Here is a 13,875-nt window from a genome sequence, read left to right on the forward strand (position 1 = left end):
CAACAACAAGGTCATGGTGGCGTGTTGTTAGTGGAGGATTCAAGCTTTACGTAAATCAATTGAAAAAAAATCTGCTTAACGAACTGAATATCTGTCAAGCTGAACAAAGCTGAAGGTCCTGACGTCCATAATGACTGGAAAAGATTGGAGGCAATTGAACTGGCCACGGGAATACTAGAGCCTCATTGGTAATACACCGAGGAAAGCAGTCTTGAAAGGTTTACTATCTTACTATTACCCTTGCTACTTGAGATGTTAAGATTATGGGTTATGATCTTAACTTTACTATACCCTCTAAAAGCTACTATTACCACTAGTAAGAGTAGATAGAGAAGTGAATAAATACATAAATAAATAAATAAATAAATAAATAAATAAATAAATAAATGAATGAATGAATAAGCAAGGAAGGTAAGCAATCAGAGAGAGAGAGAGAGAAGAGAGAGAGAGAGAGAGAGAGAGAGGAGAGAGAGAGAGAGAGAGAGAGAGAGAGAGATGCATAATAGAGACAGGGGCAGAAGACACAGTGAGGGCCAGGCACTAATCCTCAGTGAGCGCACGCCAGCAAACACGACCAGTGCACGAGGTGAAGGCCATGCAGGCTGCGGGGATTTGTGGCTTATTTCCCGTAAATGTTGAAGGAGGACGAGGAGCCACCCGAGCTGAAGCTGAAGCTGCTGCCGGAGGAAGAGGAGGAAGAGGAAGAGGAGTGCTTATGCGGCCTTTCAGCCCTCCTGTGGACGTTCGAGGGCAGGCGACTGTGGTGCGAGGAGGAAGAGCGAGGAGGAAAACTGGAGCCTTTTTCCTTGCTTCTTCTCCCGCCAAAGTGAGAGGAAGAAGAGGAAGAGGAGGAAGAAGAGGACTTGCGGTAGCTTCTTTCTTCTTCCTCTGAGCTGTCGGTCTCGTGTGAATGTCGGGAGCGTCCAGAGGAGCCAAAGTGAGACGGTTGGTGTGAGGGGAAGACCGAGGAAGAGGGGGAAAAGTAAGGAGAAGGGCGAGAGTCTGATTCCTCAGAGGAGCGGGACGAATATCTAGGTCTGAAAGTACTTGGTTTGTAATGAGTCTGGGGTTTGTAGGTGAAGGCCGGGCGGTCGACAGACGGGGGCTGATACGAGTAACCTGAGTGCTGGGGGCGAGAAAGAGTGGCGTGGGTCAGGTGAAGAAGGACAGACAAGCCAAGATATAGTCTGTTCAGAGTAACTTGACGGAGACGCCTTGCCCCCTCCCCTTCAATGACCAATTAACAAGTGCATTCTACTCTAAAGAACACCAATCACATGCATCGGTGAGAGTAGAGACATTGGAGGGAAGGGGATTGAGATCACGTTTCAGACAATGGTATCCTGAGCAAGGAGGTGAGGAGAGGACTGACAGACGAGCCGCCAAGGTAATTTGAACACACTGGTTGTCAAAATGAGAAAGGAAATAACAGGCAGATGCAAGAGAGTTTTAATTTCTCTCACTCATGCACTCAACGCGGCGTCCTCCACATCCACGAGACACAAAGAAAGTCATGCATGAATACGAATTCCACAAATTTATCGCCAGCAAAAGAGCATTAAAACATTTTTCCACTCACGCATACTTGGTTTTATATTCACGCGCGTTTCTCATTTCACAAAGACGCAAAAGGAAATATACATCTCTCCCTCGCTTACTGGGATTAGCAGCGGAGAACACAGTAGCTATCTCCATTACTTTACATATTGGACGCACACACACACACACGCACACATACACATACTAACTTTAAGCTTTATATCTCCCTGGCTTGCCACCTGAGCAGTCCACATAAAGCGAGATTATACAAACAGAACAGAACAGTTGTGACGGAGATTAACTAAAACAGAAAAGCATTTCCAGTACTGTATTATTCCAGATCCACTTAGCAGAAAAAAAAAAAAACTCGGAGGGAGGAGGAGGAGGAGGAGGAGGAGGAGGACGCCACGCTACATTTATTTAATATGACTTTACCCATCAGTCCATGCGCATCACGTTCACTCGATCAGGCAGGAAGGACAGGAAAGGAAGGGTGGTGAAGGACAGAGCCTGAAGAACGGTACTGTGTGTGTGTGTGTGTGTGTGTGTGTGTGTGTGTGTGTGTGTGTGTGTGTGTGTGTGTGTGTGTGTGTGTGTGTGTGTGTGGTTCAGTCACAGCCTTGAGAATCAGGTGCTGGACTCGTGATCGTCAGAGAGAGAGAGAGAGAGAGAGAGAGAGAGAGAGAGAGAGAGAGAGAGAGAGAGAGAGAGAGAGAGAGAGAGAGAGAGAGAGAGAGAGTTCATGTCTACTGTCTATACCTAAAAATAATAAAAACAAAGTGTGTGTGTGTGTATATGTGTGTGTGTTCAAGTCTATTACATATCTACACCTATAAATAAAACACCCACATATACCTGAGCTAATACAACAAGACCCTAGTAACACCCACCCAACCAATACACAATGGAAAGGGCGGGCGGGCGGGCGGGCGGGCGGGCGGGGGGGGGGGACTAGGGATGGGTTGGGTGAACAAGACAACATACAGCTGCCTCTCGCATTCTCTGATTATCGACACTAATGAGCCTAAGTGTAATATGAGAGATGGCACGTAATATAGCCAGCGAAGCAAGCCCTCCCCCTTCTCCCGTACTGCAACAATATCAGCTTCTCTTGCTAACACCAAGGGCCAAGTATGTGCTATCTTGTTATCTCAGAGGGTCTATACGTATTGCTCGGGTTTCTATCCTATAACCTGGCTTGTGTCGTGGTGGTTGTGGTTGTGGTTGTGGTTGTGGTGGTGGTGGTGGTGGTCGGCGCGCTCTCTCGTAGCAGTGAAGGTGTGTTGGAAAAGCACTGCAAGATGTTGAATACCAAGTGCTGTGTGCGTGGTGTTGTGGTAGTGGTGATGGGGGAGGCATACTGATTGTTTAATGGGTGTGGTGTTGTGTGGTAAGTGTGTGTGTGTGTGTGTGTGTGTGTGTGTGTGTGTGTGTGTGTGTGTGTGTGTGTGTGTGTGTGTGTGTGTGTGTGTGTGTGTGTGTGTGTGTGTGTGTGTTTGGAGGGAAAGAACAGTGAAGTCAGGAAAAATATGTACAAACATATACATCTTAGAGAGAGAGAGAGAGAGAGAGAGAGAGAGAGAGAGAGAGAGAGAGAGAGAGAGAGAGAGAGAGAGAGAGAGAGAGAGAGAGAGAGAGAGAGAGAGAGAGAGAGAGAGAGAGAGGGCACGCAAGATAACTGTACAATTTATACAATATTAACAAAAGAGTAGAAAGAAAATATTTATAGAGAAATTTACACACACACACACACACACACACACACACACACACACACACACACACACACACACACACACACACACACCTACACACACACACAAAGATAACACATCATGCAAAAGGAAAGACAGGCAGTAGAAGAAACGTATTTAAGTTTGGTGGTAATAGTAGTAGTAGTAGTAGTAGTAGTAGTAGTAGTAGTAGTAGTAGTAGTAGTAGTAGTAGTAGTAGCAGTACTAGAAATAGTAGTCGTAGTAGTGGAAGTAAAGTAGTCTCAGCAGCAGCAACAACATCAGGGAGAGAGGAATAACAATGAAGAGGAGGAGGAGGAGGAGGAGGAGGAGGAGGAGGAGGAGGAGGAGGAGGAGGAGGAGGAGGAGGAGGAGGAGGAGACGACGGATACGACGGAGAAGAAAGAGGAGTTAACGGAAAATGTAGGGAAGAAGAGGATGAGGAGGAAGAGAAGGAAGGCATCGATGTGGCAGTAAAACAAATAAGAAAAGAGGAAGAAGAAACCAAGAAGTGAAAATAAAAAAGATCAACACTAGGGATAGGCAGAGAGTCATGGTGATGGTGGCGGTAGGATGCGTGTCTGTGTCTCTACCTGTACCTGCTACAGACAGCCTTACCTGGGGCGCCACGCCGAGCATTTTGAGGGAGGGCGGGACGTTGAGGGAGGACGGGAGTAGGATGTGGCCGAAGTTGGCGGAGAAGGCGCGGCACCACACACCGAGGTAGTCGACATCGAAGACTGTCAGCTCACCGGGCAGAGTGATGACGATGGTCTTGCCTGAGTACTTCTTCAGAGGCTCCTCGGACCCGTTCTCGTCAGGCACCACGATGCCGTTGTTGTCTGGACGAGACCCCTTGCCCACCCAGAAGTAGGCGTCTGTTAGGGTGAGAGAGGCAGGGAGTGAGTGAGAGAGGCACCGTAGGAGATAGAGGGAAGGAAGTTTAGGAGTGAAAGAGGATGAGAGAAAGTCAGAGGTACACGAGGAGACAAAAGGAAGGAAGTTAAGGAGTGGAAGAGGGTGAGATATGCAGAGATTAAGGAGATACAGGAGGAGGCAGAAGGATGGAAGTTGACGAGTGGAAGAGGGTGAAAGAGGGAGAGAGCAAGTCGGAGGTACCGTAGGAGCCATTTGGGATAGAAAGTGAAAAATGAAAGAAGATTAGTGGTAGAGAGCAAATGAGAAAGGTAAGGAACAGGAGTCAAATACAACGGAGACAAGGGGCGAAAAAGGTGAGAGTGGAAGTAGGTGAGAGAAACAAAATGGAGAGTTACGGAATAGGAGGCACAAGTAAAACAGAGACCGGTTAATCACTTTCCTAATTTCTTTCATCATATCCTACAATTATACTCTCCTTGGTTACATTATTCTCCTCTAATATCTCTCTCCTACAATTATCTAGGTAGGTCAAGCAAAACAATTCAACATTACTCTAGTTTATATGTACTCTATTCTCTCATTATAATTAGCCTGGCATTCAGAGGCAGAGAAGGAGAAGCGAGACAATGAAGGAGGAGTGAGAGAACGAACTTGAGATGAGGGTTCGAAAATAAAGACCTCATTTCTATTACTTGACACACAAAAGAATACACGCGTTCATTTGAGAAGGCAAGAGAGGTAGAGGGATGTAAGAGACACACACAAAGGGGAAAGTTTACGAAAGGTAGCAGGAGAGTTCAGTAGTAAAGACTGGATGCTGGAAAGGGTGCATGGAGAAACACAGCTAACACATACAAGTTCTGGATTTCGATGCATTCTACCACGTTAAGAATGACGGTGAGGGAGAGAGGGCCGGTGGTGTGGCTGCGGCGTAGTGAGGCAAGAGTGAAGGGCGAGGGTGCAGCTTCCTCCCCCTCTCCCCATTTCCTTCTACAGTATTTCCTTCTTAACTTTCTCCTCCGTCTCATTACTGGTCTAATTTTCCTTCTTTTCCCCATACACCTCCATTGTGTTGTTTTCCTTATCGTTTTCCTTATTTTTTATCACTATGTTCATCTTTTATTATATTTGAGTCTCCTTAAAATTTCTTTCCTTATTTTTTCGCATCTTTCCCTCCACATTTTTTTTCCTTCTTCCCCAAATAGCTTCTTTCGGTTTCTCCGTCATTTTCTCCTCTTCCTCCTCCTCTTCATCTCATCCTCCTCCTCTCTCCCCCTTCTCGCTGTCCTCCTCGGCGTCACTACTCTTTCCACCTCTAACTTTCCTCACTTCCTCCTCTTATTACCATCAGACTTTTTCATTAACCATCTTTAGCCGGGTCTTCCGTCCTCCCACTCACTCATTAACACCAGCCATGACTTACTACCTCAATTTTCACTTATTTCCTCTTGTTCCTCTATTTTTTTCTTAACATTTTTCCATCCACCAATCTCGGTAAGAAAAAAATCTTAACTCGTACAAACTTTTTCTCTTACAGGCTTCTTCCTCCCCATCCAATCCACTTCTCTCTGATCTACTCCCATTTACTACTGCTTCCCTCACAAATAGACCTAAGGCTCGTTTTCTGGAACGCTTTGCTCGCTCTCTCGCCAATCACAATTATTTTTCATCATTTTTCATTGGCCACGAATATGACTTGGCAGGTTCTCAAGCGTTTCTCGAGTTAATGATATAGAAATCTTGTTAACTTGTCACTAGAACCATAAAAAAAATCCATGTAACTTCAACTATGATAGAGCCTTTTAAAAGTAGTCGGCGTCCAATGGAGAAACGTTTCAGAATTACAGCCCAGTGTCTCGACTCACCCGGTCCCAGTCCGTCGTAGTTGAAGTTAGGAACGAGGAAGGTCTGGGCGTCCACCACCACCACGCGGTCGGAGCTAAGGCCGTGCTGGAAGGTTGGCAGGGCGTCGATCTTCTGAGGGCGCGGGTAGTCCAGATTCTTGCTGACCATCGTGTGGCCAAAGTCAATCTGGGAAATAATGGCAGGACAGAAAGTTAAGAGCATTATTCTTAAGCAGTTGTATGTTTATTCGTATAAGTGGAGACGAGTGGCGAAGGTGAGGTGAAGTGTGAAGTGAGGTGAGTGTGGCTGGATGTGTGTGTAGCTGTTTAAGTTGAGTGGGTTGTATTCAGGATTAGTTTTATTTTTTATTTTTTTTCTGTAAGAGAGACACTAATTAAGGGCAGCAAAAAGGAAGGAAAAATACGTGTCTGGACCGTGACTGTCCCTATATAGTGTGGATCTGCCCTAAGTGTCTTCAACCTTCCCTCTTGAAAGAATCTGATTCGTAGGAAGGGGAATACAGAAGCAGGCAGGGAGTTCCAGAGTTTACCAGGAAAAAAAAGTGGCTTAGTTTTGAGTGTCTGCGTAATTGATCTGTTTTTTAAGTGTTGTATTTTCACAACCATCTGGATTTCAAAGTACGTTTTCTTTACATATCTATAATTTGATTTTTAAAAATTATTTAGTCATTATCTTTAAAGGTGTGTTTGTTTATCTGTGAGTACATTTTATTTTTATTTGCAAGGTAACGTGTTTTCTTTCATCATCCCTTCATATTCACACACAATTTTTCTTTTTCTAAAATCCGAAATACACTTACTCGATTTTTTTTTTATCATTTCTGCAGTGGCTTTCATTTCCTGTCTGTTAGCAATAACTTTCCTTTATGTAATTTGTTTCCTGTGGGCTCTCTCTCTCTCTCTCTCTCTCTCTCTCTCTCTCTCTCTCTCTCTCTCTCTCTCTCTCTCTCTCTCTCTCTCTCTCTCTCCACTTCTAAACCTCCTTCCTCCATTTTCACTTCCTCCTCTTCGCTCCTTAACTCTTTTCTGCCTTCTCCTCCTCCTCTTCCTCTTTCATCTTTCTCCTTTCACCACCTCCTCCTCTATCTGTACCTCCTACTCCAGCAATACTTACGGAGTAGGCGCGGCACCAGATGGAGATCCACTTGATGTCCTTCAGGGTCTTCCCCTCAGGCAACGTCAGGGTCACGTCCTTGTTCCTGTACAACCCCAGCGGCTGGACTCTGCAGGGAGAGGAGGCTAGGTCAAGCAGGGTCAAATACAATAATCTTAGGTCCTCTGGTATCTTAGGTCAAATGGGGTCAGGTACAGTAATCCTAGGTCGTCAATTCGCTATCTCCCTCTCCTTCCCTTCCCTTCTTCTCTTCCTACCTCCCTCCTATCTCCCTCCTACCTCCCTCCTATCCCTGAACCTAATCAACACAGGCCAGTCCTCCTCAGCGGGCGCCACTCACCCTCCGTTCTCGTCGGGGATGATGAAGCCGTCGTTGCTAGGGGTCTGGGTCGAGCCGGCGTAGAAAAAGGCGTCTGGAAGGAGAAGAGAAGATTGAATGTTCTGAGGCATTCGTTTCTAAGTATATTCCCCCCAAAAAAAATCAGTGTTAGCTGGTTAGTTATTCGCGTTCTCTGGAAGTGAATAGGTGATGCAAGTTACCAAGTAAATAAATTGCTTTGAAGTGTGCGCTAGTTCGGTTCAAATACGTGTTGTGTTCTTTCAGTTAAATAAGTGCATTGGGAAGTGCGCTGTCCATGTTTGCGTCAAAAAAATAAAAGTTATATAGGTCGGTGAGTGTACATAGTGAGTGCATTCGCTTACACAGTTTGTCTCCATATTCGTACAAGCACTCAGAACAAGCACTCAGAACAATGGTAAGTAAATGGACGCGCATGACTGGCTTAGATTTTAGCAACTCCGATACCACTGTTCATTAAAAAAGTAAATAAAATAAAATAAAATAAATGCAATCACGCGATGTAGCAAGTGACCTACATTTATACTCTTAAACACCCAAAACCAAGACATAAAGACACCAAGCCACATTGTCTCAAGTTATTCCCCGACTGATCTATTCCTTCAGTCGCACATTTCCCAACGCGAGCCAAGGAACAATAAAGTGACCTATATTTACACTCGTATTTTAACACACGCTACCAGAATTCACAGAGACCTGGCCGCATTGTCTCAGGTTACTCCCCGCCCGATCTATACCTTCACTCCTACATTCCCCAACGCAAGCTAAGAAACAATACAACGAAAGCACCGCCGCCGCCTCTTCCGCCTCAACGCATCACGCGCCCGCCCATCGCCGGCCGCCGCCCCACACAAGAACAAGGCTTCGGCGCCTTAACTTACTACCTGAAGTTTTTAATGCATCTAAATTTCACCGTAATTTTCCGATAGGTGTGTTAATTAAAAATTGAGAACCGGTTCGATGGGGGCGGTTCACTATGGTTCAGAGGAGGCGCGGAGGAGTCGAGGCTTCACTTGCTGGCTTGGGACTTACGAGTACGTAGATTGACTGAATGACTGATTAAATGACTGAAGCCACGTCAGCACCACTCCAGGCACAGGTTAAGGGGGATCCACGACACTCGTTTTCTTTACCCACACGTGTATCTATTCCCCGCCACAGAAAATATACCTAACACGAGCAGGATTCACGGAGCCCGAACCGGATGAAACCTCACATGCAAACGCTCCAGAGAGGGAGAGAAAGAAAAAAAAGTGAACACCCACCACCAGGGTGAAGGAGCGCGGAGGCGGACATCACGCGTCCAGGAAATCTAAAACCTGCCTTGGGAGGATAAAATAAAACAAAAACCACCCCCCCAAAAAAAAAAAAGAAACACGCAGCAAGAAATGAAAATTAATTGTGTGCCTCTCTTAAATTGAGAATATATGTAGATCCGTTTAAGAGAGTTTCAGCTAAATCAGTTATCCTCGTGGGCCCCACAACACTAGTCGGCCAGCCAGACAGTGGTAGGAAGGGACGAGAAGGGGAGACAGACCCGCGCAGACCATCTGCCTCACAAAGCGAAAAGGAAAAAGAAAGAAAAAAAAAAAGTGGAAGAGATGCCAGAAGTGGTGGAAATAAAGGGAGGAAATGGAGGAGGTGAGAGAGAATGGAGTGTAGGAATGATGGAAGAGGAATTAGGATAGAGAGAATTGAGTGTGGCGAAGGGATATGGGTGGTAGTGGTGGCGGTGGTAAAGGAGAGAGTGTGTTTGTACAGGGAAGAGAAAACGAGGCTTGAGTGCTGGAAAGGTCTGGTGTGATGGTGGTGGTGGTCGTGGTGGGGAGGAAAACAAGGAGAAAAGAACTATAATCTTTTAAAAGTCTTGATATAATTAGCCAAGCGATGGAGGGATTCTGAGAGTGGGAAGGACGGAAGGACGGGAGGAGGGGAGAAAAGGATGCGGATAACATTAGCGAGACAAAACACAAGGAAAAAATGCGAACAAAACAAGGCGCACAACACTTCCCTGTCGGGCATGAATAATTGCAAAGGTTGGAACAAAATAAAACTGAACCGCAATTGAAAGATTAAAAGATTATTAAAAATCGCACCCCCCCAAAAAAAGGCAGTAGAAATGTACATGTTCAAAGGAAGTACACACGAGGCAGAAAAAAAAAAAAATGTATATAAAAAAATGGAGTGAAGATATTCGAAAATACATCATATGTGGAAATGGTGAAAAAAGAAAAAAAATTGTTTGATTCCTTTCATTTCAAAAGCTTTTTTTTTTTTTTCTGCTTTCGTCAAATGTCCATTATTTAATTTTTCCACGACTTTCACCCTTTTCCATGGATGGGATCGGTGAAATTCAGCTGTGCATTTGCGTGGCCTAAATAATGAATGGAAACTGACGCTCATGTCCCAAACTTTCCCTCCGTGAGAATAAACTTTTCCTTTTCGTATTATCCTACACGAAAATGAAAAAAAGGTGTCATTTCAGCGTCTTAATCTATCAAGTAAAATCTGTTACGCTGTACTACTTCTTCACAATGACATTTCCTACACTCACTCTGCTCCAGGGAAATTATAAAAAAAGCAATCTTCTAGTTGTTTACGCTAATACCACGCTTTTCTTGCTCTCCTTTTTCTACCAGGCAATCAAGAAAAGATCACGGAAGATGTTTAGCTTGCAGCATCAGAGTCGAAGCATCCACTGATACTCGCGCACGCTGGCAAGTTTTTTTTTTTTTTTTTTCATTCTTTATCCTTCCTCGTGTAATTTCTATAAAGCGACGTGTCTCGAGATGGATATTTTCTTTCAAGCGGTGTTCACGTCACTACGACACAACAATCAACAGAAAATGTCACTGCTCATGTACTTACTTTTACAATATTTATTTTTTTACCTGTTTGCAATTAAATAAATACGGAACGGAATAATTCATGTTCTTTGAATAGTAAAGAAATATAACATTACAGAAAATGAAAGAAAAGAAGTATTGGAGTACAAGTAATTCGAAGCGTGCTGTAAAAATTAGTTTTTCTTTTTCTTTTCCCTTTTCTTTAATTTTCTTCCTGTAATGCTGTTATTATTATTATTATTATTATTATTATTATTATTATTATTACTACTACTACTACTACTGCTAATAATAATTTTTTTTTTTGAGGATGATGGCAACATACCGCGGTTCTTTTTCACCAATTACCTTTGTCCTTTACACATTTAAAGGAAGAGAGAGAAAGAAAAAAAAGAAAAAAAAAAAAAACAATCTTGACTTTAAGGTAGGGTTGTGGGTGTGCTGGTGAACCCTGGCATGGGTGTTCTGAGGCCTGAACCGCCCACCGATTGTTTGCCTTGCACCACACGTTCCACAACTCCCGTGAGGCTAAAGCTGTCAGGAATACGTACTAACTTACACTGAGGCCAGTCACGCGCTGTGTTCTCGTTTCCTTCGTTCCGTTTTTTCTGAAGTTTGGTGGTTCTGTTTGATTGATTTTTTGTATTTATTCTATTTAATCCATAGTACAACGTTCTGAGTATACACATATATGAATTTGAAGACACTAAGCGAATATTAAATGCACACTACACTTTCCTATGATTTTTTGTATATATTCTTTTTAATCCATAGTGCAGCGTTCTGAGTATACATATATATGAATTTGAAGACACTAAGCGAATATTACAAACGCAATACACTTTCCTATGTTCTAACTGGTGATCTAACGCAGTGCATTGCGTTTATTTGATTAAGACACGGCCAACGCACATTTTTATGAATAATATTGTCCTGAAAGTATACAGCATAAGGGTATTTCAAACGAGGTGAATCTCTGTAACGCATTTTAATGTCTGCTGTATTACCTGTGTATTTGCAAAGACGACAAGATCCCCTTATCAATACATAAATAAGGAGTATACGATCACTGTACTTCAGACTGTAACAAACTCAATACACCTTTAATAACTAGTTTTGAAGGAGTAAATACGATCACTGTATTTCAGACTGTAACAAACTCAATATACCTTTAATCATTATTTAGTTTTGAAGGAGTAAAAACATCATTTTACATTTCATCTATTCTCTTCAAGCAAAGGCAAATTACACTTTTTTTTTTTTTTCATCCTAATTTTTCAGTGCCATTGGTGTCATACTCACCCGGGGCAGTGCCATCGTAGGAGAAGCCGCGGATGTGAATGGTGCGGGAGTCCACTGCGTACACCTCACCCTTGACCTGGTGGTGTAGGGGCTCCAGGCGTCCGATGCGAGTGCCGTAGTAGCCTTTGGCCGCGCCTCCTGTAGGGGAAGAAAGAGAGGCGTCAGTGTTGTGTGGTATTATGGCATTTGTCGTCATTGTCTTCATCACAGGAATAATGAAGTAATGGTAAAACAAAAACAACTCTTGGGGGGTGGGGGGAGAACAAAAGTGTTACAAGTGTTGGTCGGTGTTATATTATTACTACTAATATTGTCACCGTAACAATAATAAAAAAAATGGAACAACTACAATTACCATCAACCATATCATTTCACTATTATACATCTATTACAACCGTTTCTACTACCGTTACTACACATTTTCTTCTTTTCTTTCCTGATCTTTAGCTTCTCCTCCTCCTTCTACTACTACAACTACCGTTATATCTAAAACAGTAAAAATTACGACTACTATTACAACTAAAAACCGTACTAACTACAGTTACTAGTACTACTACTACTACTACTACTACTACTACTACTACTACTACTACTACTATCACCACCCCATTAAAAGTTCCTCCCGCAGCTTTCCCTTCTTCAATACGAGGAGAAAGGGAAGGGAAGTGAACGAAGCGAAAGGGAAATGGAAATTAAGGGAATTGAAAGAGGAAGGGAAAGGAAAAGTGAAGGGAAATTAATGGAAGTGGAAGAGGAATGATAGTTAAGGGAGGGGGAAGAAAAGGTCGGTCTCTCTCTCTCTCTCTCTCTCTCTCTCTCTCTCTCTCTCTCTCTCTCTCTCTCTCTCTCTCTCTCTCTCTCATAAAAAAAAACACTGAAGCCTTGTTTCTGTCAATCACACACAAAAAAAGGTAAAGAAAATAACAAGAACAAGGTGTGTGTGTGTGTGTGTGTGTGTGGTAATGAAGTAGTCTCGAGACAGCAGACGTGAGCGAGCGAGCGAGCAAGCTGAACGAGGGAGTGAGTGAATCGTGCACATAATTTCACGTTTATGGATGTTTTCGCTTTCAACTGTAATTTATCTCCTTCACGTGGGTGCCTCCTGACCCTCTGATGGCTGGATATGGTCTTATGGTGGTGGTGGTAGTAGTAGTAGTAGTAGTAGTAGTAGTAGTAGTAGTAGCACCAGCAGTGAGTAAAATAACGTAACGGTGTTGAGTATAACCTTGAGTCTCAGCGAAGTCATAAATCACGATCACATAATACACACACACACACACACACACACACACACACACACACACACACACAAATTTTAAAGTCAAATATGAAAGTAAAAAATAAAAAAAATTCTGAACTGGAACAATGACGAATCTTTTCTTAAAACCACAAGGCCACACACACACACACACACACACAAGCGGAAAAGCTTCACGAGTCATGTTGGACTTCCCCTCCTCCTCTTCCTCTTCCTCCTCCCACGTTTCCCTCACTTACTTTTTTTTTCCCAGCCCTCTCTTCTTTCCCCTCCCTGAAATGCAGCAGATTTCCGGCACGCTAGAAATCCTTCAGATTCCCACGCGTTTTTATCATTATTGTTATTATTATTATTATTACAATTATTATTATTATTATTATTATTATTATTATTATTATTATTATTATTATTGCTATTACCACCATCATTGTTCTTGCTATTTTATTATTATCACTACTACTACTGCTGCTACTGCTACTACTACTAACACTACTACTAAGACTACCACCTCTGCTACTACTACTAGTTCTTACGAGTATTACAACAACTAAATAAAAAACCTACAAATATTATTACTTCCACGATTGCAAGAGTACAACATAGACAATTAGTTTATAGCGTGATATTGCCTCCACACAAGTTACAGAAGTTAGTAGCAGCCACGCTGATGGTAGAAGTTACACAGGCTGGCTCGTGAATTTGGCTCCATATCACAAGAACAAGAAAATAAAAGACGCTAGATAACTACTTCCACCTATCAGCCACCGTGTTTTATTAATACCAGCAGTGTATCATTTATATAAACCAACCCAAACTGATGAAAACAAAAAAGAATAATTGTACTTCTAAAATTACACAGCGTTCACTCCAGCTTGTCCCATGTATAGCTACACACAGCTCCTCGTATATAATGGTTAGTGTTTGGAATTGTGGGCTGATTGTAGTGACAGTAATGGCGGTGTATGTTCCCGAGGGTGAGGA

General features: G+C 43.0%; 1 protein-coding gene across 1 annotated transcript in view; it reads right to left on the bottom strand.

The window, feature by feature from the left end:
* The window catches only part of LOC135111452 (protein Skeletor, isoforms B/C-like), a 61,350-nt gene that overhangs the window by 9,997 nt on the left and 37,478 nt on the right, over positions 1 to 13,875 (bottom strand). The window contains exons 2-6 of the mRNA XM_064024745.1: positions 11,637 to 11,774; positions 7,471 to 7,543; positions 7,131 to 7,239; positions 6,017 to 6,182; positions 3,891 to 4,150 (exon numbers count right to left, since the gene is read on the bottom strand). Of these exons, the coding sequence (XP_063880815.1) occupies positions 3,891 to 4,150; positions 6,017 to 6,182; positions 7,131 to 7,239; positions 7,471 to 7,543; positions 11,637 to 11,774 (746 nt within the window). The remainder of the gene's footprint in view (positions 1 to 3,890; positions 4,151 to 6,016; positions 6,183 to 7,130; positions 7,240 to 7,470; positions 7,544 to 11,636; positions 11,775 to 13,875) is intronic.

This window comes from Scylla paramamosain, chromosome 22 (assembly GCF_035594125.1).
Source record: "Scylla paramamosain isolate STU-SP2022 chromosome 22, ASM3559412v1, whole genome shotgun sequence".
NCBI classification, from domain to species: domain Eukaryota; kingdom Metazoa; phylum Arthropoda; class Malacostraca; order Decapoda; family Portunidae; genus Scylla; species Scylla paramamosain.